This window comes from Catharus ustulatus, chromosome Z (genome assembly GCF_009819885.2).
Source record: "Catharus ustulatus isolate bCatUst1 chromosome Z, bCatUst1.pri.v2, whole genome shotgun sequence".
In the NCBI taxonomy this organism is placed as follows: Eukaryota; Metazoa; Chordata; class Aves; order Passeriformes; family Turdidae; genus Catharus; species Catharus ustulatus.
Genome location: NC_046262.2, coordinates 43,949,748 through 43,976,875, shown reverse-complemented (window position 1 = coordinate 43,976,875; position 27,128 = coordinate 43,949,748). Strand labels below are relative to the sequence as shown.

At 37.0% G+C, this 27,128-nt stretch overlaps 1 protein-coding gene across 1 annotated transcript in view; it reads left to right on the top strand.

Annotated features, from left to right (window-relative positions):
- The window catches only part of AUH (AU RNA binding methylglutaconyl-CoA hydratase), a 121,969-nt gene that overhangs the window by 18,333 nt on the left and 76,508 nt on the right, over positions 1-27,128 (top strand). The window contains exon 4 of the mRNA XM_033086391.1: positions 20,684-20,770. Coding sequence (XP_032942282.1) covers positions 20,684-20,770 — 87 coding nt within the window. The remainder of the gene's footprint in view (positions 1-20,683; positions 20,771-27,128) is intronic.

The window sequence follows — 27,128 nt, the reverse complement described above, 5'->3', positions numbered from 1 at the left end:
AGAGAAATTTATTTGTTTGGATTCTGTGTATGGCAGTCAGAGTTGTGCTCAGGGTATCCTCTGAGTAGCTGTACAGAAAACTTGGGGAGACAAATGTCTGAAGGAAACAGCTGGCTGTTTTTGAGTTCCCTTCCTACATCTTGTTTATATTACACTGAGTAAAAATTTTGGAGGTGCAGCTTGCTTTTTGTAATGGTAGAGGATTGGAGTCTAACATTAGAGCTAAGACTTTTATAACCGAATGACTGGAAGTCATTTAATGGATGAAAATAAATATAATCATGTTGCTTACAAATAAGAAAATCAAATACCATCCTGAGCAGCTGGAGAATTCTGAAGTTTCTTCAGATAGTTGAAATTGATGCACTGCTCTAGATCTTTTGGATTGTGAAAGAAATGATACTGAAGTCTCCACTCCATTTGTAGTGGCGTTTTATCCAAACTTGACACAGCTAGGAATGGTAAATATCTGGGATATGCAGCTTCAGTATATCCCAAAATTTAAATAAAAGTGACATCTTGATGATTATGAAGCAATGAAAGGTACCTCACTGGGGTACCTCACCTGACTTCCTAGAACAGAGAAACACACATACAGACCTTACTTATAATGTTATAATGAGTTTTCAAAGAGTGGAAACTCTTTTCAAAAGTAGAGATATCAAAGTAGACTAAATTAAAATGGAAAAGATACCAGATGATGCAGAACATTTTATATTGGGAAAACTGTGTTCTGTAGTGAATCTCTCTAGGTAGTTTGACAACTTGTTTTCCCATTTGCTTTTATAAAGGGGATATGTTTTCTGGATGTGTCCCGGTTTAAAGGGACAGTATTACCAGGAAAAGGGAATTCAGGAACTCGCAGGCACAAAAAAGGTATAGGTTGGGAATAACAGTTCTTTACTGAAACATTTATAAGACAAAACAAAAACAGCATCAGCTATACGAAAGAAAATAAACAGTGACAGAACAGAATGGAATTCAGTCCCAGTCCCTTTTTCAATCACCGATGGCTCTCCGATGGACCAGGGCGGGCGGCTTCTCAGTCGCGGCTGCTGCAAGGGCAGGGGAGGGGGCCAGGTGGCCTCACCGCCCCAGGTGGAAGAAAAGGGTGAGGAAGGAAATTCTGCTCACCGTGGGCGTCCCAGTTCCCAGTTGCTCAGAGGAAGCAGGAAGCTTTAGCAGTCCAAATCCAAGAAGCCTGATCCCAACAGGAGAAAAAGAACCTCTCTCCTCGAGTTCGGCCAGCGAGCTGTAGAGTTCTCCTACCCCCAGTGTCCTCTTACTTTCCGAAAACAAAAGCAGGACTCCACCTTTCCCTAATGGGCCATCAGCTTGCTTCAGCTAGTCATTTGTCTCCAGCTCTTAACGGCTAATAGGAGAGCCATCCCGGCTAGCTTAACATAATAATGGGAAAAATTTCTAAACCTCACCAACCCACAACAGGATGTAAAATATTTAAAATATTTTATGTAAATATTTAGATAATAATTAGAAATTGTTTTCCTCGGTATTTGTTTGTCTTTTTTAAAATATGCTTGTCAAGCGTTTGCTCCTCAGACATCTTTGGTGATGTCACTTGCTTGTGGCAGTTTTTGCTGCTTGGGAATGTATCTTTTATGGCTATGTATGTGCTGCAAGTGCAATGCCTTTAATTTTTGATTTTAAAAAGTAGTTCTATACTATTTCAGATAAACCCGTATTTCCTAGGTTGCATGAGTAGATGAATTCCTGTATTTTATATAGTTGTTACAGTTGATTTGACTCTCAGAATATAGTGCTTGTGGCACTGCTTAAGACTGCTTGGGAGTTGTGTTGAATTTCATGCGTAGGTACTCACATGCATCACACTTTCTTTCCCCTCCTTTTTTATCTTGTATCTTTGAAGCGTGTAATTGGAGGACTATTGGAATACATGACACTTAGTAGTTGCTTATGTGTTAGAGATATGTGGATGAGCTTGACTATGGTAAAGAAAAACTTAACTGGAACCCTGCATAATTATCACCAAACTGCTTCTGATGTTTGTGTGTAGCTCACTGTGGAATTCATTATTGCTGAAGTCTTTGGTTTGGTAGGGTAGGCTATAGTGGACAGGATGCTTTATCTGAACTGTTTTGTCTCACTGGAAGTGAATAAAGTTTTCTTGAGATTCTCCTGTTCAGAAAAATTCTTAGCATGGTATAATTTTTCATCTTTAATCAAACTATTGTCTATGTCCTGCATGTGTATTAAAGCTAGGTAACTGTTGATTTAATATCTAAACCTAAGGAATAACTGTGCAGTTATCATTGCTATCTGTAAGCTCTTTTAAGTCAGAGCAGTTCAGATGAGTCCTCTGATATCCTTGTATATATGAACTTTCAAATTTCTGTACCTCTCTGTAGCTGTTTTGAAGTATCTGAGTTTTTTCCTCTGTAGTTGATGTGTGTACTAATAAATGCTTTAATTACTAGTGGTCTTATCTTTAAAACTTGTACTGGGCATGTCTGGTTTAGAGTTCATTTCCCATTTAGCAGCCCATATGGTGCTGTGTTTTGGATTGGTGACCAGAATAGTTGAAAAGACACCAGTATTTTATGGTTGTCGCTGAATAGTGCTTGCACAACATCAGGGTCTCCCCTGTGCCTTTTACTGTGCCAGTCAGTCAGCTGAGGATAAGAAGGAGGCTGGGACGGGGCACAGCTGATGTGAATTAAGTGGGAGTATGTGATGACAGCAGTAGAATTGGAGTAGTTGTTTTTCCAAAGTGGACCTTGCTCAGGACTGGAGAGACATTGGTCTGCTGGTGGGCAATGACTGCTTCATTTGTTTTCTTCTTTTTCCTGCCTTATACTTACTAAACTGCTTTTATCTCAGCCCGCAAAGTGGGTCCCCCTCTCCCTCCCCACTGCTTTTGTAGTTCTTTTGATTTCTCTGTCCTACTGTGCAGTGAGAAACCAAGTGGGTGGGAGCTTACTTGCTATCCAGAGTCAAGCAGTGCAAAACTATGGCTTTGTATGACATGTAAAATGAAATCTAGAGTCATTAGCTGGATTAGTTCCAAAAACATCCTGTATGGTAATGAATACCAACATTGCTATAATGCTACTCTACTCCTTTTTAGCTTTGCTAGAGGGATGCTTGAAGTCACTTTAAGCCTGTTCTGACAGGTGTTGCAGCCCTAGAGGGTTATTCTTTTTCCCCATTCTATTTTCAGAGTACAGTGGTGAATTCTTAATTAAGTACTTAGTATTTAGGGAGATACTCCTTAGTTATTTTTAATCCAGAAGTACCATTAGCACTTTACTGGTAGAAACCCAGGTTTTGGAAAAAGATTATTTCTGTACTTCTAACCCTTGGTTAGCAGTAAGCAAAACTCAGAAAGATGATTTATGAATATTTTTATTCTCACCACTTCACATGTTGCATTTTTTTCTTGGAGTCTAGAGTTGCAACACCTTAGAATTTTAGGTATTAGATTGTAAATTTGAGATATATTCCTGAATTACAAAATATTGTTTGACTGTCTTTCTTTATAGACCTTCATCAACAATGTGGTTTTGCTTTAAACCTTCAATTTCAAATCCTGGAGTGGAGAAAATGTTGTCTATATTTAAGAATGAAAACATTTAATTTTTAATTTATTTTCTTTTTTTCAGATCTCTTGAGAGCTTGGTTAGTATCATAACTGACATTAAGACAATCCAGGAACATATCTTTCCAAATTCCTTGCACTTTCTGTAATAAATACATTTTTAGATTTCCAAGACAACTTTGGATATTTTGTAGTATAGTTTTGTTTAATTGCCCAGAAAACACAGAGGATGGTATTAGTTAGAATTCTGTCTTTTTGTGATAGCGTGTTGTTCATGGTTTGGCGATTGTAACAGATCAGTAGCAGTGTTGAGCAAATTGGTTGAGTCCAGCAAGATCCCTGGAGGTATTTAAAAAATGTGTAGATATGGCACTTAGGGACATGGGCCAGCTAAATGGTTGGACTCGATGATCTCGAAGGTCTTTTTTCAGCCTAAACAATGCTCTGATTTCATGACACAAAACCATTTTGACATGATTATGGTGGAGGTTAGCTATTTCAGTTAGTGTAATTTTCATTGTTCAGATCTGAGTTAAAAGAGAGCAGTAGCATGCTCATGGATCAATTTTGTGTTTTTTTTTCGGAACTTAAACTCACTTATCTATGAGACATATAAAATGGTTTAAAACCTTGTGGTTTTAAAGGAACTAAAACCATGTGAAGATCAAACAGGAAGTTACAGATTATTGATTAACCATGGTCATACTAAATTGATAAGATAAATTTGGCAAGGCCCTGATAAATGCATTTGTTCTTAGATGAGGAACTTAATTCCTCTTGGTTTCTATTATGTACCTCTGAACATTTGTTTCCACTGCAATGTCTAAGGTCCAGATCTCTTCCATAAATATTAAGTCAAATATAGTAGTGACTTCCATTTGAAATGCCCATTTCACATCTGTGGGTATTTGTCATGTTGATTTGTGAAGAAAGGATACCAGTTTTCTTCACAGTTTTCTGATGCAGATTGTCACAGTACACTGTATGAGTTAAGTAACACTTTTCTCTGGAATACAAAGTGCCTGTGGCACCTGACTTCTTCTGTTTTCTTTCTGGTGATGGAACTGAGCCTGCTTAGCCGTTTATATCCTTGGCAGAGAAAACATGCTGGCAAAAATAATCTGATCTCATGTGCTTGGTGGTAGTGTGCTGGAAATAGAATACATGTGCGCAACACATGGCAAAAATAGTTATTACATGGTAAAGAATTCTTTCCCATTTGCTTTTGAAAAGAGTGAATAAAAGTGGCGTGTAGCAGAGGTACTTAGACATACCTATAGAATTTATAACATTTTCATCTTAAGACAGTTTGCAACAGTCAGTTTCACATCTGCTTTTATAAATGGCATAGAACTGGACATAATGCAGCTATATATACGTGCTAATTGACACAAATATGAAGAAAATATTAATAAAAACTTCCAATCATTAAAATTTTGTACTCTCTTTTCTTGTCTTGACCTTCAGCTGACACGGTTTTACTTTAAGAATACCTTCGTTGAATATTCACTGCAGTAAAAGATTTTTTTGTACCATCAAAATTGAATGTGCAACTCTTGAAAGCTGAAGGAGAAAAAAATTACAGAATTTACATAAATGTAACATGCAGTTGCTTATATACATGCATGTGTAGCATCACCTTTATAATATATTCATGAAGCGATGCAGGAAAATGTAGAGACTGTCAATAGTGAAAATGGTTAGAATTTTGTATGTAGATTTTTTTTTTAAGTGCAGTCTGTGCACATTTGTTTTGAACATTTAAAAATTTATTAAAATATTAAAAATTTATTTGTAAAAGTAATACAAGTAAGTGTGGAATATGGGATTATATTTGTTAAAGTTGTTAAGGCTTATGCTCACCAGAAGGCCCTGTGGGAAAGTCACAGCTGCAGGCTGGACACTTGGACAGCATATGATTGGGAAGCTGATTGGGTGATAGGATGTGTGGACAGCAGTACTGCAGCTGAGCAGCCAATGGTTGCACTTCTGTTAAGTTTTGGTTATGTCTGGTGGAGATTAAAGGCATAAAAAGGTGGCGATTTTGGCAATAAAGTGATCTTCTGATGCATAAGTGGGTCTGTGTCACTTTGTTCCCCATTGCTACAAGGTATGAAAATGAAGAAATTCTGAAATTTGTATTTGGACTTTCTCCTTTTGAAATTTTTACTCTTTTTCCTAGTTAAGCATTGATTTCTTGTGTGTGATTTAATAAACAGAAGTAAATGGGTGCTTCTGTTTATACAATCGGGTAACTCTTTTGTTGTCTTGTACCAAATTTATAAGACAAGTAAAAGAAATGTTGTGACTTCTAGTCAAATCCTGCCTGTTGTAATAAAATGCAGCTCCCCCAAACATATTTATGATAAAAAGCTGCATTGATATTGAAGTTGGCTAAGAATGAACTTTTAACACAATTTGAGGTATTAGAAAGCAGGCATTCTTTTTTGCAGGTCTGGATACAATCAGAGGCTTTTTCCTCTAATTGAATGTGTGTCATGAAACTTTACAACAGGCAGATGCATAAACATCATCTTTCCTAGAACTAATTTGCATGCATCTGCCTCCTACTGGTAGTCCTTTTATGATCCTAGAGGCTCGTCCATAGGGATCTCCGGTCAGTCATATTCACTGGGTGCCCCCAGTGTTGTAATGACTGCCTTGAACTTCCCTTGGGTCATGCGCTGTTGTTTCTTGTTACGTAACTTTGCCGCAAAAACCACTTATGTTCCTCCTCATCTGTTTATCCACTGGTTCCAGCTATTAGTTTAACATCTTGCATGTCTACTTTTATATTCTTTAATCTAATTTCTTAGTTAGAATTCAAGCTTTATTTTTCAACTTCAAGGAACTGAAAATTTCTATTCTCTGTTGTCCTGTCAGCAGGTAGATAATTAGTTGTCTGCAATTTCCCTTAGCATCTTCCAATCTAATATATGTAGTTCATATTAATAGTGAAGCATCAGGATTTTGTAGGATGTAAGAAATTTAGATCTAAGATAGTACTTTTTTAATATTTTAAGGTTTCTTTGTGGAGTTCTTGTTACCATCTGGAACTTACTGAATGCATATGGATGGACATGGTTTTTAAGTGATTCTTTCAAGTGAGCTCTGGGTGCAAATATCACGAGTCTATATAATATGTCAAACCCCTCCAGATGGCAGGTAATACGCCTGTGTTGGATCACTTTTTCCATTCCTTCCTTTCTTTCTCCAAGGTAATTTGCTGACAAGTCTATTGGATGGTCTTTTAAAAATAGAAGAGATCAAATATCTGTGACGTATTTAAAAATAAGAAGTCCTTAGAAAATAGAATTCAGTTTGCAATATTGGTGCTGAAAATATATTCAGTGGATAGGAAGTTTTGTTATTTGCAAGCTCTGATTTATTTTTCTGAGTCAGTTTGAAACCTTTAGGGATGCTGGGAGTAAGGAGAAGTACTGCTTGTGAGCTGCTTTACTTTGTCTACTAACAAATAGAATTGCAGCTGCTGTTTTCATATCTGGGTTTTGTGTGAACAAAGGATAATTAAGAGATGTTCCTGTTCATGGGTCAAATACGTACTTGTTCTGAGTTTCACGCAGAAGAACTGCTGTGAAGAATAGGAATACCTTGTCCTTGAATGCTACTGCAGTATTAATTTGAGCCAGAAATGTTTGTGCAGGAATGCCAGCCATTTTAATGTTTTGGTTTTTTTTTTCTTTAAAGCCCAAGATTTACGTTTTCTGAATAGATGTAGAGTGGCCGAAGCTGAGCTCTATATTTTTAACCCAGAAGGTGCTTCTTCTCCTGTTTGGGTTTTCCCACAAAAGTCTGTGTTCTTCTTACCTAGCGTAGCTTGGAAAGGTTTCTATTCAAACTCAGTTTTCACCTCATACAATCTTTCTAAGGCCATTACTTCAAGTCTTCAAGTTTGTTTGCAGTCTGATGTATGCAGAGAATGGTCATTTTGTAATTTAGGGGCCACAGAATTTGATTATTGCTGCAGATATTCTTTATAAGTTGCCTGTACTTTCATATTCTGTAAGTATTATTTACCGGTTTCTTTAAATATTCCACTAAAAGTATCACTTGCTGCATAGCAGCACAGAATTCAGTGTCATTGAATCGTGACCTATGAGAAGTTCACAGCCAGTATACCATCATGACTAATCACTGGGAAAAAAAAAAAAAGGCTAAAGAGGTGCAGAGCGATGCCTGAGAAATCAAGGGAAGGAATGAAAAGTAGTGAAAAAGAAGAAAAAGAATTTCACTCATGTCCTTCTCTGCATTAAAGTGATCTAGCAGTTCAAACTATGGTTTTTCTCAGGAAAAACTCTTCTTTTCTTAAATAGCATTTATGCTAAAATACCGACTTCAGGACTTCTAAAGAAGAAAGTCTGACTTTCTCTTCTTTACCACACAGCACACTTCCTCCTTTTCTCTTTACAGCTCGTAAAACTGCGTGTACTGTTAGTGAATTATATTTGTACTTATTGCTAATCAGAAAAAGATAAATGCATCAGTTTCCTTTTTATATTCAAACCCCATATCTGCCATGCTCAGATATACAGTATATGCAAAATATTTGAGTCAGTCCTGTGTGATAGTGCTAGAAAATGTCTTTGTGATTACTGAATTTACTAGAAATCAAAGTGGAGCCAACAGGTTGCTAAGAATTTTGGGTGTGTTCATATTTTTTTGAGTTGAAAGGCTTAGTAGTATTTACTGAGAATATTTGGTCTGAATATTCATTTAAGGTTTGAGAAGAAAGATGAAGATTCTCACCACTAGCAAGTTTTGGGAATGCTTTCTTGTGAATCAGAAGATAGAAAACCGTGTGTCAGTTGTTATTATAAGGATGTTAGCAGACTTTAATGCAAAGCTGTTGCAATTGATACAAATGAGATATGGTACTACATTAATGCTATTTTTTTTAGTGGTAGTGTTGTTAGAATAGCCATATATGATTTTTCTATTAAGTAAATTAGTTTTAATTTTTTGTTTAAAAAAATAACTTTGGTTCTGATCTCTTCAGAGGATTTTATTTAGGAAGATGTAGAATTAATAGAAATCACAAGTAAAAATTGCACCATTAGTTTAGAGCTAAATAGTAAAAATTGAGCTGTAAATTTTTTTAAAGAATTTTTTTTAATGCCCTTATATTTTTTAAGGGTAAAAATACAACTGAACTTGAACTTTGCTAGAATTTATTTATGTGTAATGTAGAAATTCTTCTAATGAAGGGTGAGTTTGAAAACGAAAAGTTTTTTGGGGAAGTTGAAGTTGAGTTTTCAGATACCACAATGACTAAAGAAGTACTAAGTATTTCTGCAATGCTTGTGGAAATTATGTAGAAATACAAATGTTATAAGAAAAACCTTTACCTTTTTTTTTTAATAGAAAAAGCTCTGTGTTAAATAATAATTGCAAACAACCATACATTGTTTTTTATTAAATGCTGATATTTATGTTTACCATTATGTGAGTCGTAAATTTAGCCCTGTATCTGGGATATTTTATAAGATATCACTCTAAGTTTGGAGCAAAAAGTTTGTCATGATTTGATTGTTTTAAAGGCCCATGATTGTGGGTCCTAGCAACTTACTAGCTGAGCTTCACTACCACTACCACCATTTTCTCTTTCTGGATCTTCTCCATTGATTCTGTATCCAAGAGTCAGAAATTATGCAGTCTTTGTGCTAGTCTGCTGGTGGTCCTGATTTGTTGGCCTGATAGAAATCAGTAGAACTGAGACATAGCACAGAATCAAAAATAATGTCTTAATTTACTGTTTGGAAACATGTAAGTGTATTATCCTCATATTTTTCCACCAGTACTAGTGTTGTGGCTTAAGCCCAGCTGGGAACTAAACACACACAACACTTGCTCAGGCCCTCACCAGTGGAATTAGAGAGTGAAGAGTAAAAGGCAGAAAACTTATGGACTGAGATAAAGACAGTTTAAGTGGGAAATCAAAAGTTGCAGACACAAGAAAACTAAAACAAGGCATTCATGGACCACTCCTAATGCACAGGGGCTGTTCAGCCTTCAAAAGGAGACCAGGGCCACATCAAGTGTGATGGCAACTTGGAAAGAAAAATGGCATCACTCCAAATGTACTTCCTTTACTCCTTTTTCCACCACACTGCATATCCAGCACGATGTCACGTGGTCTGGAATATCCCCTTGGTCAGTTGTAGTTACATGTCCTGTATGGAGACTCCCCAGTCTCCAGTGCACTCCCCGTCTCCTCACCACCATGGCAGTACACAAAGCAGAAAAGGTCTTGACTCTGTGTAAGCCCTGCTCAGCAATACCAAGAACATCTGTGTATTATCAACTCTGTGCTCAGCACAAATCCAAAACACAGCCCCATTACAGCTGAAAAGAAAAAAAATTAACTCTATGCCAGCCAAAACCAGCACAACTGGTCTATTTCATGTTTCACGGAGGAAACTTCAGGAAGTCCTGTTGTAATAGGAGCTGTAACAGAATAGGGACTGGGGAGTAACTGGATGATGAAAGTTTCACAAACAAAGCTGGATGGTGTTTGGAAAAAAATTGACTTTATTTCTGAGAGATTAAATTTGTATCTTTGTAATTATTCTTTTTTTCCCCTGCATCTGCAAGTGAAGATCAATTCAGGAAATATGTGTGAGGTGTAAACTGGGTTTTATTGTTGGGTTTTTTTGTTGGTTTTTTTTTTTAGCTTAAGTGGTTAGCAGGAGGAATACTGTTGTGTGTGTCTAAATTTAGAGCTGGACACACAGGATGGAAAAAGAGCCAGCTGACTTCAATCTATAGCTATCTAAATTTCCATGGGCATGGGAAGAAGACTGTAGATCCTCTAAACATGAAGTTAGTTGTTTATATTCAGGATTCCTGTATTTTAGGTGAAACCTGTGTGAAATAGGGGACCTTTCAGAAAGTCTCAAAATAAAAAAACTTAAAGGGAAAAAAATAGGCAACCTCCTTCCCCCTCCCCCCCAATACCTGAAGTTGTGTCTTCTGAAATATCCTATTTGGGAGAACTGATATAGCAGATAATGCTTTAAATATGCTGATCTGCCTGTAAATTATTGCAAGATATGTAAGATAGCTTACAGTGGAGCTATAATGCTACCATTTTACCATGGGGAATGTTTAGGACTGGCATTTTGCCACAGGCTTAAATATATAGGAATTGCAGACATTTTGTTTTTCACAGCTGGATGGTTTTCAGGAATGTTTCTGTGACACGGAGGGCATATGTTTAAAAACTGCAGATATCAAATCATGCTAATAAATTATGATAGCCAACCTTACATGGAAGAATATCAATACCCATTTTAGCGTAAAAATTGTATGTCTGCATTTAGACAACTTCAGGAATATACAGTGTAAGTGAAAAAAATTTGCTTTTATTGATTTAAATTACTTTCTTATGTAGGAAATATACATGGCAGCTTTCATGCCAAACTTATTTTCCGTCACGTAAAATGACTGCAATAATCATCTTTCTCATTTTGTCTTGAAATTTAGAATACTGCTTACTTTTTATTATTTTGATATGTAAATGCATTTTCCTTTGTACTCAGTTCAGGTGGTCTTTGCAAAGATTTGTGTCTGTACAGGTGTGCTACAGGTGTGTAAATTGATGATTGCTCTTTAGTAAAGCAAATGACTACAACTGAAAGTAGATGGTTACTCTTTAGTTATGAAAAGTGCTTTCCCCTAAGTTATGAAAGATACTTTAACCATGCATTGGGAACTAATTTCTTAGACAAAGTGATACTTAACTGGCAATTATAAAAAATATGTCATAATCTCCTTTGTATGTTTGCGTTACAGTATCAAAGGCTGAGCGATAACCCAATTAGATAGGCGTAGGGCCAGTGTCTGTGCTTTCAGTCAGTGCCTGTTTGTTTATAGCTCTTTGGCACTTCAGAGCCTGGTCTTAGTATATTAATTCACTGTTAAAGCTGAATCTCATGATAGTGCTCTGGTTTTACTTTTTTGGTTCCTTATGTGTTACATACTCAAATATCTTCCTAATGCCCATGAACGTTTGTGCCCTTACTTATATTAGGTTCAAATAATTTTGGATCTGTGCAGCTACTGACTTTCTAAGAATTTTGTGCATCTGGAAATTGAGTTCTGGATATTTTGTATAACTTTTGAAGTTCCCCATTCCATACTTTCTTTGTACTTTGTAGTATATTACTGATTTCTTTACCCTTGTGGTTTTTTTTTTTTATTCCTGCCTTTGTTGAAATCATTACATGGTTTTTGTTTTGGGTGGAACAAAGTTAATTTTCTTCCTAGTAGCTGTTACAGTGCTGTTGTTTGGATTCAGTGTGAGAATAATGTAGACAACACACTGATGTTTTGGTTGTTGCTAAGTAGTACTTACCCTAAGCCAAAGACTTTGCAGGTGCACAAGAAACTGAGAGGGATCACAGCCAGGACAGCTGACCCAAACTGGCCAAAGGGATATTTCCTACCATGGAAATCATGCCCAGTTTGTGAATTGGGGGCAGTTGGCTGAGAGCTGCTGATTGCTGCTCGGGCGAGTGGTGAGCCATTGTACATCATGTGGTTTTTCTGCTTGACCTTCATTTCTCTCTCTTTTGTGTTATATCAGTTGCTATTGTTGTTGTCATTGTGAAGACGATTATTCTTATTTTACTCTCATTATTGAATTGTCCTTATCTTGACTCTTTTCCTGGTTCTCATTCCCATCCCACCAGCAAGGGAAGTCCAGTGATTAAGTGGCTGTGTGGTATACTTAGGTGCAAACTTGCCTTAAACCACAACAGAAATGCACAAAAATGTAGCGATCCAAGTCATGTTTGCCACACAGAAGTGGTGATCATGTCTGATAAACTTCAAATTAAGAAATAAATATAAAGGAAAAATTAAGAATGAAAATATGTGAGAGTTTGAGGAAACTTAGAATAAATGTGGGATTCTTTCCTCATTGACAAGTTTCAAGGTACTCTGCAGCATGGGCAAAATTAATGTCAATCTTAGATTTTTTTTAATCAGTCCTTAATGAATTAGATAACAAAACAAACGACAAACAAAAAATTACACAAACCATGTTTTAACAACAATAAATTATTCTTATACAGATTATTCTTTGAGGAAGTGATCTTTTGATATAAATTTTACTTGTTACATGCATATTTGATTTCAAATCTAAATATAAACTCTCAGACCACAGAATGTGTAGAGTGAGTTGTCCTGCTTTTTGAGATTTTCCTTTTCAGCAGTACTCCTAAAAAAATCTGATCCTCAGAACATGTTGGTAGCAGTTCTTTGTTTAGTAGATATTTTGGTATGTTTTTTTCACTTTTTGTCTTTAACTTTCAGATCTCTCTCTGAAGTGACATTTCATTTCTTAATATTCTGAGTTAGTAACTGATTTAGAACTATTGGTAGAGTCAATTCTAATTGAAAATCTTTAAAATATTTAGGAATACAGTATACCTAATTCAGTATGTTCTAAGTTTATTTTGTGTATTCTTTACCTTTTAAACATTTAGATTTGACTATTCATTTTTATTCGGGAAAAAAATTCTTGTCTTTTGATCTAGTGGATATCCTTTTTATATTTTGGAAGAGTTGTTTATTCACCCTTAGAAAATTGGACTGGCTTCCAAAGTGCTCAGTTGTGCAGAAATATGTTTAGGATGGAAGAAGCTCTACTGGAGTTTAAACTGGCAAGTGTCGAGAGTAGCAAGAAAAACTCCTGTAGGTATGCTAGTACCAAACATAAGGTCAAGGAAAATGTAGGTCTGCCACTGCTTGGGTCTGACAGTTAAAGTGTGGACAACACAGTAAAGATGGAAGTATTCTATTATCTTTTTACCTTGGTCTGCATGGGAAAAGTCAGCTCCCAAGTCTCTTCCATGCCAAGAAGCAGCAGTGAAGTTAACACTGACAGTGTAGGACTGAGTTAAGATCCAGCTGTAGCAGTTGGACACATCTACATGAACAAGATTTGGTGGGATGCATCTGAATTGGTACACCATCTATCTTATTTGAAAGGTCATTAAATGCCTAGGTGGCTGGAAAAGGATTTTAAGAATATAAATTGGAGGTACATATCAACAGAATAATACTGATGAGTTACTACTTGTTAACAAAGTTCTACTTGTGTTAGACTTGACACTACCTTTACATAAATATATTTCCTTCATGAGGTATTGTAGTTTTAAAATTGGGAGCTAAGTTGTCCTAAATAGAGTCCAAGATTTAAAAGCTTTATTTCTGAAGTTATTTGAAATTTGGAGAAAAAGAAATGTGGATAAATCTTTCTGGTTTTGTGTGTAAGTTGACTATCGTGTTTTCCTCACATATGTATGTACAGCTTCCTCTTGGGTTAGTCTTAACCTTGTAGAAGTTTATTGGTGTTCTGCTAATGATTTCTTGGATTTCTTGGAATGACTTTTCTAGAAGTTGCAGGCATTTGCTTTTAAATAAAGATATTTCCATGTACCTTAATGGATTTTTTAAAGTGGTTAGAAGTTAATCTATAATGTATGTCAAAGTTGACCCCTTGCCCTGAGTATTGTATTTAGTTCAGTATGTGTGGAGAAGAATGAATATTAATTCATAGTCTGCTTTAAATGCCTTTGTGGGAATAAGATGCAGGTTCATAGAAATTTTTAGCGTTTTAATTGGTGAGGTAGTACATGTTTTGTACTTCTAGTTATAAGTTTCCTTCATAAATTCCTTAACCTGTTTGAGTGGATTAGCGGTGCCTTTGTGTTTTACTATTTGCAGTGTTCTTAGTTCTTGCTGACAATATCCAGAAGAATTGGATACAGTCTGCAAGACAGTATCTTCTGATAGTCCCCAGTATTGCCTACTTATTGAAATTTCAGTGTGTTTACAGAAGTGGTCGATCTGTGTTTGGTGAGATCAAAGGGCAAGCTCACAATAATACTGCTGCACTAAGAATTTAATTCATTTTTCTACCTCAAATGCCTCTGCATATTTCATTTCCTTTCCTCTTCTCAGACAAAAGACAATTCAAGCACTTTTAGACACTTGATAGAATAACTTCACTGTTATTATTTAGGTGTGCCAGCTTTCTAAAACACCTATTTTTAATACAAAGTATTTATGGAATAAAATTAAATTTTTAAGTATCATATATAAACTATTACATTTTATGCCTTTTTTGTTTAGAGATTTTGGGGTGTGTTTTGGAAGTCGCATAGAATAGTCTATACAAGAAGACTTCTAGGCATTTATATTACAGTAATTTCACGACTGTAAGCTGCACCCTTTCAACTAAAATCTTGGTCTGAACCTGGAAGTGTGCCTTATACTCTGGAGTGCCTTATATATGGGCAAAGTTCGGAAATTTGCTAACCCGGAAGTGTGAACTACGAGCCGAACTGCAGCCAAAACATACCTCAAACACTGACAAAGTGTCTTGGGTTACAATACAGGATGTGATCAAACTATCTATTCTATCACTATCTGTTGTGACCAGGTGGGGCAGTGATCCTTATCTCCATGGGAGATATTCTGCTAATGGGCCATTCATTGAAAGCAGTAGGGCATTTTTCTTTATCTTTGCACCCCCCATCCTTCCTCCAGGGAGTCATTGTCTACTAATGGCCCATTGAGTTTCACTGTGTGACTGAAAAATTACTTCATCCCATTGAGAGTTGCTCCAGCCAGAGGGGAGAGCCAAGTCTTTCTTACCTAGATAAAAACTGAAATTCTAGGACACCGAGTTGCCCTCTTTTCCCTGGACTCTAGAAAAAAATGAGATTTCTCCACATCACTACTAGACCTCTGGAAGGAAACTGCACCTTCTACAAGATCACTACTTCAACTAAGCCACGTCTGTCACTGCAAGAGGACTGCAGCCACTATTTAATCAGACTGCTACCAACACCCTGCCTATTTAATCAGACTACTACCAACACCCTACCTGACGGGGTGTCAGGTTGTACTCTGACTTTGTCAGGGTTTGGAGTTTGTTTCTTTGTAGTACTGTATTTCTATTTTAATTTCCCTAGTAAAGAAACTGTAAAGAAAGTAAAGAAATTAGTTATTTCTAATTCCCGTATCTTTACCTGAGAGTCCCTTGATTTCAAAATTATAATAATTTGGTGAGAGGGGGTTTACATTCTCCATTTCAAAGAGAGGCTCCTGCCTTTCGTAGCAGACACCTGTCCTCCAAACTAAGACATGAAGTCAGAGCACAACCTGATGCCCCATCAGGGTAACACCCGTCAGGCAGGGTGTTGGTAGCAGTCCCATTAAATGGTGGCTGCAGTCCTCCTGCAGTGACAGATGTGGGTCAGTTGAAGCAGTGGTCTTGTAGAAGGTGCAGCGTCCCTCCGAAGGTCCAGCAATGATAAGGAAAAAAAGTCTGTTTTTCCTCTGGAGTCCAGGGAAAAGAGGGCAACTCGGTGTCCTAGAATTTCAGTTTTTATCTAGGTAAGAAAAACTTGGCTCTCCCCCCTGGCTGGAGCAACTCTCGATGGGATGCAGTAATTTTATCAGTCACACAGTGGGACTCAATGGGCCATTAGCAGAAGATAACTCCCTGGAGGAAGGATTGGGGGTGCAAAGATAAAGAACAATGCCCTACTGGTTTCAGTGGATGGCCCATTAGCAGAATATCTCCCACGGAGATAAGGCTTACTGCCCCACCTGGTCACAACAAATAGTGATAGAATAGATTGATCACATCCTGTATTGTAACCCAAGACAGCATGGCTGGTGTGATTGTTGCTAGTTCATTGCTTTGTTGCGTGCGGATCCTCGCTGCAAAAAAAAAGTGCGCCTTATAGTCCAGTGTGCTTTATATATGGGCAAAGTTCGGAAATTTGCCGACTCCCGGGGGTGCACCTTATAATCCAGTGCGCCTTATAGTCGTGAAATTACTGTATTTGGAAAGTGAGGTTTATAGTTGGAATGTACTTTACAAACACAACATATAGCTTTTCAGCAGTATATAAATTCTGATTAGCAAGTTTGTACAAATATCCAAATAAGGCAGGAGGCATGGGGTCAGAGTAACTGCTGTAAAAGTTGGTTTTCTTTTGTGTGTTCTCTGAGTTAAAAGCCATCCTTGTCATATGTGTGTGTAGGTGGAAAAACTCTGGTGAATACCAGCAACATCCCTGTCTTTTTGGACTGCCCTTGGCTTTCTCAAATAAACATTTTCTCTGGCATCGTTGTGAAGTGGAAGTCAGGCACATGCTGCAAAAATTCTCTCAACTGACAGTGTATTATATCCAACCATTTAATAGCAAAATATTTGAAATCATGCGAAAGAGAGTTATTATGACAGAGTTTTTGTATTTAGGGGAAATAAGGTAAGAAGGCAAACAAGCTAACCTTCCTGTTTTCTTCCAATATTGATGGAGGGAAATGAGAAAGTGATGAATCAAAATCAGAGATTTTCTTTTGGCTTGACCAACCTCAACACAAGTGTAGGTAGTATTTAAAACACCATGTCTCAGTTTCAAGAATTGATTCGGAAAGACCAGATCACAGCTGACCACTTAAAGGCTGCTGTTTATACTGGTATGTTTCAAATGTATCTTTTCACTGAAAGTCATCAGGAAAGTTCTCTCCTACCAGTTTGCTATGTAAATTTTGAAGTGATACTTCTGTGAATTAAGTTGATTCAAGAAAAGTTAATTCACAAGTGGAGAGTAACTGACCGAATGCTAATAAACCTGTAGGAGGAAGTGGTTGATGGTACTGTCAATGTTGTCTTTCACTATGGCACTTTTCTTTTGTCCTGCGGTAGCAGCTAGTAATTTGAAAATGACTTTCACAATCTTCAAAATGTAGCTCATTAAATGCTGGGAGCAGTGGAGGTGAGAATTGGGGAGCATAACTCCTAAAATCACAGCTTCTGTTATTGTTCTGAGTGAATGAAAATCAATTAGTGGGACAAAGCACTGAGAAGCCAGGAAGCTTAATATGGAGAAAGCAGCAATTTATGTTCCAGTACAAACCGGATGGAAGTGGGGATATAATTACAGTGTACTATCAAAACTGCAACAGTACATTTGCCTCCGCTCCCTGGTAGCTTGGGTTTGCCCTTTTCCTTCTCGGGTAGGAGGTCTTAGAGAGCTCCGTGTTCTGTGTAGTGGGAAGGAATGGAGCCACAGTAGAGCCCCTGGAGTATGTTGGGAGTGGATGTGGGGGAGCAGATAGGTCAAGCTGTCCACAGATTTCAGCTGTAGCCCATAGAAAAATTACAGAGTTTAGTCATGTCAGACTTTTTGTGGTTTGAAAACCTTAGCTACTTTGTTGCTCTTAGCTGTTAAGCAAATACTATTTTCAGCGACTTTCAAGTAGAAAACCTGGGGTGAGAGAAGGGGTCTTTGGTTTTAGTAGCTGAGAAAGCAGAACTCTGTGGTTCAACCTGCCTTCTCCTTCATGGGTAGCTTCAGAAACATAACCTTTTCTACTTCTGACTTAAGAATAGATTTTGAAGAAATATGTGAACACTTCTTTGCTATGTAGGTCAGAATTCATCAATAATTCTGTGACCAGTAGTCAAATCTTATAAGTGGAACAAAGATTTTAAGTTGGTGGCAGTTCCATCTCCTGTGACCTAGCTGATGCCAAGGCATATGTTCTTTTGGAGTGCAGTGAATGGCTTCTGACTAAAATTCTTCCCTCTGAGAAAGCTTCAGTTACTATTATTATTCTTTAGAGAGCTAAAATAGAAAAAGGCCTACCAAAAGGGCTCTTTGCATTTCCTTGACATTTATAAGGAAGAAGCACTTAAAAAAGGGAAATGTTAGTTTACAAAAGCTGGTTAAGGCACTAAGATCAGCGATGTACTTGAGATTTCTTTACAGTAGTCAATATTGTTAATTTAAAATTAGCAGATACATTTTAATCCATTCCTAAACAAGTTTTTTGTTAAATATTTAATCAGTTTATGTGAATGTTTTCAAGGAAATGTATATTCTGACTGAAGGAAGAAGTCTACAGTGTATTTTTTGTTTTAGAAGAATTGAGGTTTCTTTTGGTTGAGTCCATTTTTCTATGCATGTTTTCTAGTCTGAGTAAATCAAACCCTAAAAATTGCTTTAATCTTACATTGACAGATTTTCTTTGCAGTGATGCTAGATGTTTTCTTTATAATACTTTTCAAGGGGATGCCCAATGAGCAGGATTTCAGTGTGTGGAAGTTTTGAATCAGATTGCCCAGCCAAAGAGGTTTTTGTTCATAAAGCATACAGTTTCTTACATAGGCAGTGACTTGAACAGAGTTGAAGAAGCTAGATCCAGACTTTAACTTTATCATTTACTTTATCAAGTAAATGCTGTTTTTTCTTTTGCCTCCTTACTGATGTGACTTCTAAAGCAATTTACCATTTTGCTTCTTAAACATGACATTTCAAAAGCTCCTCTTAGCTCCAGAACTCTATATGTAAATAGATTTGTGAAAGTTGTTTGCAGTTTTATTTGGAGTTCTACCCAGATTTACGGGTGCAAATTTTATTTGCTTTTTGGGTTTCTGGCAAGATTGTTTTATGCGCTGATTGTGAATAACTAAGGAACCAGTTGCCATTTTTCTGCCATGTAAGCATGACTGTAGTAATTCCTGTTTTGTACTGTCTGGTAAACTGGCCTGTCCTACTCTCTCAACTGGGGCACATTCTAGAAGGTTGTTTGCAAGTTTTTGGCAAAGTGTAAATTAGGCTTAACATTGCGTAGCAGGAAATATGTAAATGCAGCCAGGACTGATGCTTCATGGTTTTTATATTGACATTCATAGAAGGAGAACAGAAGTCACAGTTAAATGAGGAACTTCTATGACAGAAGTAGAAGGAAAGATGTAGAGCTGCATTATTAGGCATGGTACTTTAAGGTAACAACCAGATGTCCATCAGACAATGTCAGATTGAGATATGATTTTCACAGAGCTAGCCTAGAGTTGTTTAGCATTACAACTAATGCTGTCAACAAAAGTATGTCTAAAACTATGTTTGATGAAGAGGGTTAGGATTGCTTACCATGAGTCAAGTCCAGAAAGTTAAAAGATGAAATGAAACCTATGACTGCTTGATTTAAAAATCTGAGCTACAGTCTTCACATAATCTGGCTTCAGTGCATTGTCCTGAATGGATAGTTATTCTCAGGGCAGAAAAACATAAACCGTTTTGTTTTTCATTTTTCTTTTATTGTCTTGGTTAGCCTTTTCAGCCGTACAAAGAGACTGGCTCAATAGGTTAACTGTCACCAAATGGAACAAATACACACTAAGTTGCCTTGTGACTATTTTGATTCTTTAGAGAGAATAGATGTGTCTATGAAGGTTTTTCCTTTTTTATGTATTGTTCATCTCTAAGAAAGATAGGCTTCTATATTTAGCTATTATTATTATTATTATTTCTGTTAGTTTTCCTTTTTACACACTCATAAGAGAAGTCAGCTTTTCCTATAAGTGAGTTTTTAAAAACACGTTTGTGTCCATGTAGCTATAGTATGCATATTAAGCAAAATTAATTTTTATATACTCATGAAGAAATAGGTAAAAATTTTCAAGATATGGCTTCTTTTTTGACAAAAACGAATGATGGTATGTAACTTATTCCAAAATAAATTTAAGTAAATGAGTGGAAAGTGAGCTGAAAAACTGGTCCACTCTAGCATGTTTATTTAGATATATATGTAGTCTGTTTATGTAAAACCATGTAACGTATCTACTGTATGATCTACCAATAAGAGCATAACAAGAGTTCAGTATGAAAAATACGTATTTATTAGACTTTGTGACACAGTTGGGAAAATAAAATAGTGTGACAGATGAACTATAAGCGTAAGTGCTGCTGTTCATAAACTATTTTAATAACAGAAAAAGAAGTGTCACTGGGAAGAATATATTTAGTGAAAATCTGGCTATGGATAATTTATTTTTTGTTTGTTTTGGGCTTTTTGGATTTTTTTTTTTGTCTTTCCTTGACAAATAGTACATGTTTTCCTTGAAATCTGTGGAAAATTTTTAATGACCAATTTAAACTCCTTGTTTAGAATTAGAATTAAAATTCTTATAAATGAAGAAATATTTTGCTTTTGAAAATATATCTACAATACTACTTACAGTTCGCTAACATATATATGAAATGTCACTTACAGGTGCTGACCTTAAGGAAAGGGCAAAGATGCACTCAAGTGAAGTTAGTTCTTTTGTCTCCAGAGCAAGAGCAACTATTAATGAATTGGGTAAGTAGCCTCTCCCTTGAAAAATGTTATTGTAACTTGACCCTGAGAATGTTAGATCAGAGGAATGACATAAACATGCATAGTTAATTCTTGACAGCTAGTAGAGTCTCCCTAATTGTGTCGTGTCACATCACAGGTCTTGACTTGGAAAGAACCCATACGGGTTATTGAGTGCAGTAATTTCACGAATACAAGCCGCACCAATTTGACTAAGATTTTGCTCCTAAACCGGAAATGCGGCTAATACTCAGGAGCGGCTAATATGTGAATAATTTTCTGTCATTTACAACCTCAGAAGTGCCAACCAGAGTGCCGAGCCGAACTGCTGCAAAGTCAGCATTTTGCGATTGTTACAAATTGCTACTCTGTTGCACTGCGGGTGGAGCCTGTCTGCCTGCAGGCAGCACGGGGGGCGGGGAGAGAGGTGGGAGAGCTCCCGCCTTCCCTCCTCTACCACAGCCCGGGGAAGAGACGGGGGGGCCCCGCGCCGCCATTGCCGCGGCTCGGGGAGGAGAGGGGGGACCCGGGCTGCCACTGCCGCAGCTCTGGGAGGCGGCGGGGGACCCGGACCGCCACTGCAGCGGCTCAGGGAGGCGGCGGGGGCCTGGACCGACACTGCCGCAGCTCTGGGAGGCGGCGGGGGACCCGGGCCGCCACTACCGCGGCTCAGAGAGGCGGCGGGGGGCTCCGTCCCTGCCTGCCACCACAGGGCAGTGCCGGGCCGTGGTGACCGAGCCCAGTGGCAGCGGCGGCTGGCCCCCAGTGGCCCTGCTGAGCGGCAGCGCCGGGCTGGGCTACCTGGCCCCGTCAGCAGCCCCTAGCGGGCCGAGCCTGCACAGCCTTAGCTCAGCCAGTACACCCTGCCTTGCCGCCGTTCTGTTACTATTTGGCAACTTTGTTGCACGCGGGTCCTCGCTGCGAACAACAGAGCGGCTTATATTCAGGTGCGGCTTATTTATGGACAAAAAGCGAAATATTTGTCAACACTCAGAGATGCGGCTTATACTCAGTGCGGCTTGTATTCATGAATTTGCTGTATATTGATAAATATGAATCATGGTGCATTATTCTTTTGAAATGTTCCAAGCTGAGTTGGACTTTTTAAAAGAATGCTAGAAAAGCTAAATCTCAACTGAAATAGAGGTGACTTGTCCTGCTGTTTTCATAAAGGATGGATTGTTCAGTGACATCAAAGTGCTTTAGAATTCAGTTTTTACTATTGCATTCTTGTGATATGTATAATTAGTGCCATCTAATACATTTTAGAAACATGTTAAACATCAGCTTCTATTTGAAATTTAGCTACTAAGGTCTTTTCAAATTTTGTTTAATGTATTTTGGTGTAGTAAAACATGTTAATAGTTTTGCATTTTGATCAACTTGTACCAATTTTTAAGGACAGTAGTTTCTCTGTATGTTTTACTTTAGGAATTCACCATCAAATAATTATGGTTCTACATCTCTGCTGATCAGTTTAAATATAATTACTTTTCAACAGGTTATTCCCAATATGATCTCTTGAAAGAGAAATGTTGTGTTCCATGTTTTAAGGAATTAATTTTCTACATTTAAGTTCTATATAAAACATATTCTCTCACTTGAAATTTGGCACACAACTCTGAGGAATAAATAATTACTTGGAAAATTTATTTAGATGCATTTCCTTAAGAACACTATGTCACATTTTGGTTTGGCAGAATGTTATGAATGGATAGTGGGTTTCTTTTAGGTAAATGACAACCTGCTGAAGAATAAAACTTTGATTAGGTAATTCATGGAGATACTTACATCCTGAAATGACTGTCATGTCTTTGAAGTGAAGTAGACACTCACGGCTGTTTAAAAAAGCAAAATCTGTAAAATACCTAGAAATGAATAGATCAGTAATTTCCTGCAGCTGATACTGTATGTCATGCTAGTACTTGTCCTTTTATTGGAATGCCAAGGAAGTGGCAACAGGTTGTTTGATTTATTTACTTTGTAAGAATTTTGGGAGGCTTTCTTACCATTAATTAATAATTTTTTATCCTTCCTTTACTTGAAGTTACTGGAAATACCTTAAGGTGCTTAGTATTTAAGTATGAGCAACTGATTTTAAAATTTTCCTATGATTAGTAAATGATTTTTTAAGATCAATTAATTTCAAATTTTTATGTGAGAAAATTTCTGAAGTCTGAAGAAATGATTGAATTTGTCATTCTTCACTCAATGAGTGGAAAATGTTCACAGTTATTTGATGCTTTGTTTTGCCTCAGGACTGAAAAACCTTTGAGAAAAATGTTTGACTGTTTTCATCTTCATTAGGGTTCCTGTGAGAGTATTTAACTACTGAATATGTAAGCAAATTTTCAGTGTTATCTAAAAACCTTAGAGTGAATTACGTGCCTCAGTTAGTTTCACTGGACCATTCTCAGAGCCCCATCCAGCCTGACCATCTAGGGTTAGAGCATCCACAGTTTCTCTGGGCAGCCTGTTCCATTGCCTCACCACCCTCACAGTAAAGAATTTCTTCCTAAAACCTGGTCTCTTCCAGTTTGATTCTGTTCGTCTTGTCCTGTTTCTACACACTCTTGTAAAAAACCCCTCTCCATCTTTCTTCCAGGCTCTCTTCAGTACTGGAAGGCTGCAATTATTCACTCCAAAGCCTTCTCCTCTCCAGGCTGAACAATCCCAACTCTCTCAGCCTTTCCTCACTGGAAAGGTGCTCCGTCCCTCTGATCAGCTTGGTGTCCCTCCTCTAGACTTACTCCAGAGAACCTTCACACTAGCAGATCAATGTCCATCCCATGATGAAGGCCCCTGAGCTGAATATGTTACCCCAGGTGGGGCTCTTATTAAGCCATTCGCTACATCAGAAATGGCAGACCATATCAAAAATATGTATATAAGAGGTTAGATTAGTTGGGTGCATAAGATGTCGCATTGTGTGATGCCCTTATGAATAGAAGTGAATATTAATTTTACAGCAAGTCAAAGGTCCTTAGTTATTATATTTTATTCTTCTGAAGAAGTGATCTGTTCATTACAAAATGTAATTTATATAGAAGTATAGGGACATTGTATTTGCATTTGGTCACTGCAATTAATCTGTAAACTGAAAATAATAATGGTATTTTTCTTGCCCAGCAACTACTAGAATGCTGTGAGGTAGTTAAAAACAGAAAACAATTTTCAAATTAATATTTACCACTGCAGAATATTATGTAGCTAGGGAACAATATTTCCAATCTCCTATTTTGTTCTTTTTTCTATCTGAGTTTAATACTGTAATCTCATTTAAAATGTATTCTACTTCTTGCTTTTCAGAACTAGGTCATGTTTTGATAATTGCATTTGTATTCAGATCTGTGACCTAGTAAGGCATTAAGTCTTTTTAGCTATATTTTCAGAGAAGAAAATTAAGTTACCTTTACAGATGAAATACAATAAAGGTTAATTATGTCTTGAACAACTAGATAAACTTAACTTTCTAGAATTGACATCCTTTGGCTTTCTTTAGTTTCTGTCACTGTCATTACGTTTACAATCCTTATACTCGTTGTTGTGTAAAAAGCTGTAGTATCATTCTGGAATACAGCTGCAGAAGGGAATTTTCTGGAAATTAAAAACATACTGTGCTTATTTATATGGGAATAATATAATAATATAATATGGGAATAATTCTTGCTAAATTTGAAGAAGTAAGACTGCAGTAAATATGACTTTGTTTGTAAATAAATGCTTTAGAAAGGAGCTGAAAAATTTGAATGGAACCATTAGTTGCAGCACTTAGAGCTTTAAGTTGGGGAGGGGAAAATGAAAACAGCCTCTATTTTTAGCAGTGGTTGCTTTTGCTGAATTTTTGCTAAAATTATACCAAAATTGTGGAGGTTTCTTTCGGATTTGGGTTTGTGTGTGTGTGTGTCTGGAGTTTTTTGTACTTTTTTCTCTTTTTCCTTTTTTTTTTTTTTTTTTTTTTTAAATAGTAAGAATTATAGGCCTACTTGTCCATTGCTATGTTCTGCCTTGAGGTGCTTTGATACTGATGTAAGGCCTTTACCCTCAAGAAATTGGGAGAGAAAAGCCTTAATACATCGTTTGTGACTGTGCACAAAAAGACAGCCCTAGCTAAATAAAATCAAATGACAATGGTTTCCAGAAACCTTGTTTTTGAGCCTTTGATGGGGAAAAAAGTTGCATAATTGTGTGTCAGATCTTCAATATCAATTTTACAGTATGTCTTCCGTTAAATCCATGGTGTGGGGTCCGAGCTATGATAGTGTGTGTATGCTATCTTCTGGGATTTCAGTTGCAAAACAGACTGAGCCTATGTATGGAGCTGGATGCAATAACCACACTCCTCAATAAAACACCATATTTAATAAAAACTGAAGCTCTAGAAAGAATTTAAATTCAACTACATGTAATTACTCAAATTGATATTTGGCTCCAACCTTTATTAAGGGAGAAACACCATTGGTTAGCAAAGCTTTTCCAAAGAATGTAGGCATAAATGACCATATCCCGTAAACAGGGACTTGGTTCCTTTTTAAAATTAACATGTGGTCAGGCTGTTTTTTTAATCTCATGTTTGGAGGCTAAACACCTGATGGAACTGATGGAACTTAGATTTTTTTAGAATTTTTTAGTAAAATACTAAGTTAACCTTTTTTTCTGTTGGTCTTGTTTCATTACAACAAATCTTACAGGTCTTTGTTGAAAACATTTGATTAATTTTGATACATAAACTGTGATACAACTTTTATAAGTGGTGATATTTGGTAACTTTGTTTATACATAGTTCTATCAAATATGGTTAGTTTTAACATACTCCACTATGCATGAGATCATCCGGAATGAAAGCACGTTGTGGTCAGTTGCTTGCATTTGTGTTTTTTATTGTGTACTTTTTATTTTATTCAGAGCAGATACAGTTCTATATTTAAGGGGTTTTTTTTCCTTCTTTAGAATTTCTTCTGTCCTTCTGGGTTTCAGTCATCACCAAACTTTTAATTTACCTTTAAGAGCATACTTGTTTATTCTTCAGACAAACATTCTCTTTTCAAAAAAGTTCCTGGTTTGACTATTAAAGACCACGCATACATGCATTTTTTGGTGCCATGTTATATGCTGTAGTTTGGTTTTGGATGCAAACTGTCAAAAATTGGTTTCAGAGGTCCCAAGAATGATATCAAGATTATGATAAATTTCACTTGGTTGCTAGTCTGCTAATTTAAACCTTCCCATTGTGAATAATTATTATTAATGAGGTCATTGCTGTGCCTTGTTTTACTATTTGAATCTCGGAGGGTTCTGTGGAGCTTTGGTTAACATTTTAAATCCTGGTTTAGTAGTGAACACTCAAGATCTATGAAATTTACCAAATCTATCTGTGTTTCCTGGAAGTAGATCTGGCCATCAAAGATGTAGTAGTGTAGTTTGGAAATCCTTTGATAAGAACTGTGTATTTCTATCTTAGGGAAGAGAGATACAGGCTATGAGTTACGTTTACTGGGAAGCTGAATGAAATTTCTCATAGCTATCACATTTGAAAAAGGACAAATTACAGCTAGCAGAGCCATGCTTAACAGCCAGTCTGAGGCATCATGGTCTTTCTATGTTGCCAACACTGTGAACTGTAGATTTTAGCACAGTATTTCACTTGCAGTGTTATGATGTTGCTTGTTTGATTAAGTATGCAGTCTTTGAGTACCAGCGTTTGGAATGTGTTGCTAGACCCTTGGTTGTTTTCCAATGGTAGATTTATTTCATCTCTTGATATTGAATTAAATTAAGATAGCCTTTGACTAAGTGTTGTCTGATCCTGATGCTGCTGTACAGCCATGACAAAAATCAAAATATATTTTTCTTCTAGTAGTAATTCCTAATGTTGTTCTGAATGACAAGAGGCTATGCTCTGGACATGGCTCTTTAAGTTTCCTTCCACAAAAGTAACTGTACCAAAAGTAGGATGCTACTTGCTCACACGTTTATTGAGATCAGCATAGATGTTGTTACAAGAGGTCTCCAGTATCGCTAGCTCTCCAGGGCTTACATTCCCTCATGGGGAGCCACAATGTGCGTGTTTGATGTGTTTGTAACACTATCCTTTCCTCACCCTGTTCAGGTTTGAATTTCATGTTTCAATCTCTGAATGAGAAAGAATGGTTTGTTGGCTCTTTGCTTGCTTGTCTTGGTCTCTGGCTCTGTTCCTTGAACAAATTGGTATTCAAAGGGTAGCAACTCCTGACATAGGTATTATGACGCTGAAAGCATAACGTTGCTCTTCTGTCGAAGAAACCTTGAGCTCGCTGCTTGGGCCAAGTACGAGGCTTTGACTTCAGAATTGTCAGGTCTTGTAGTGAATAAGTAGGCACTG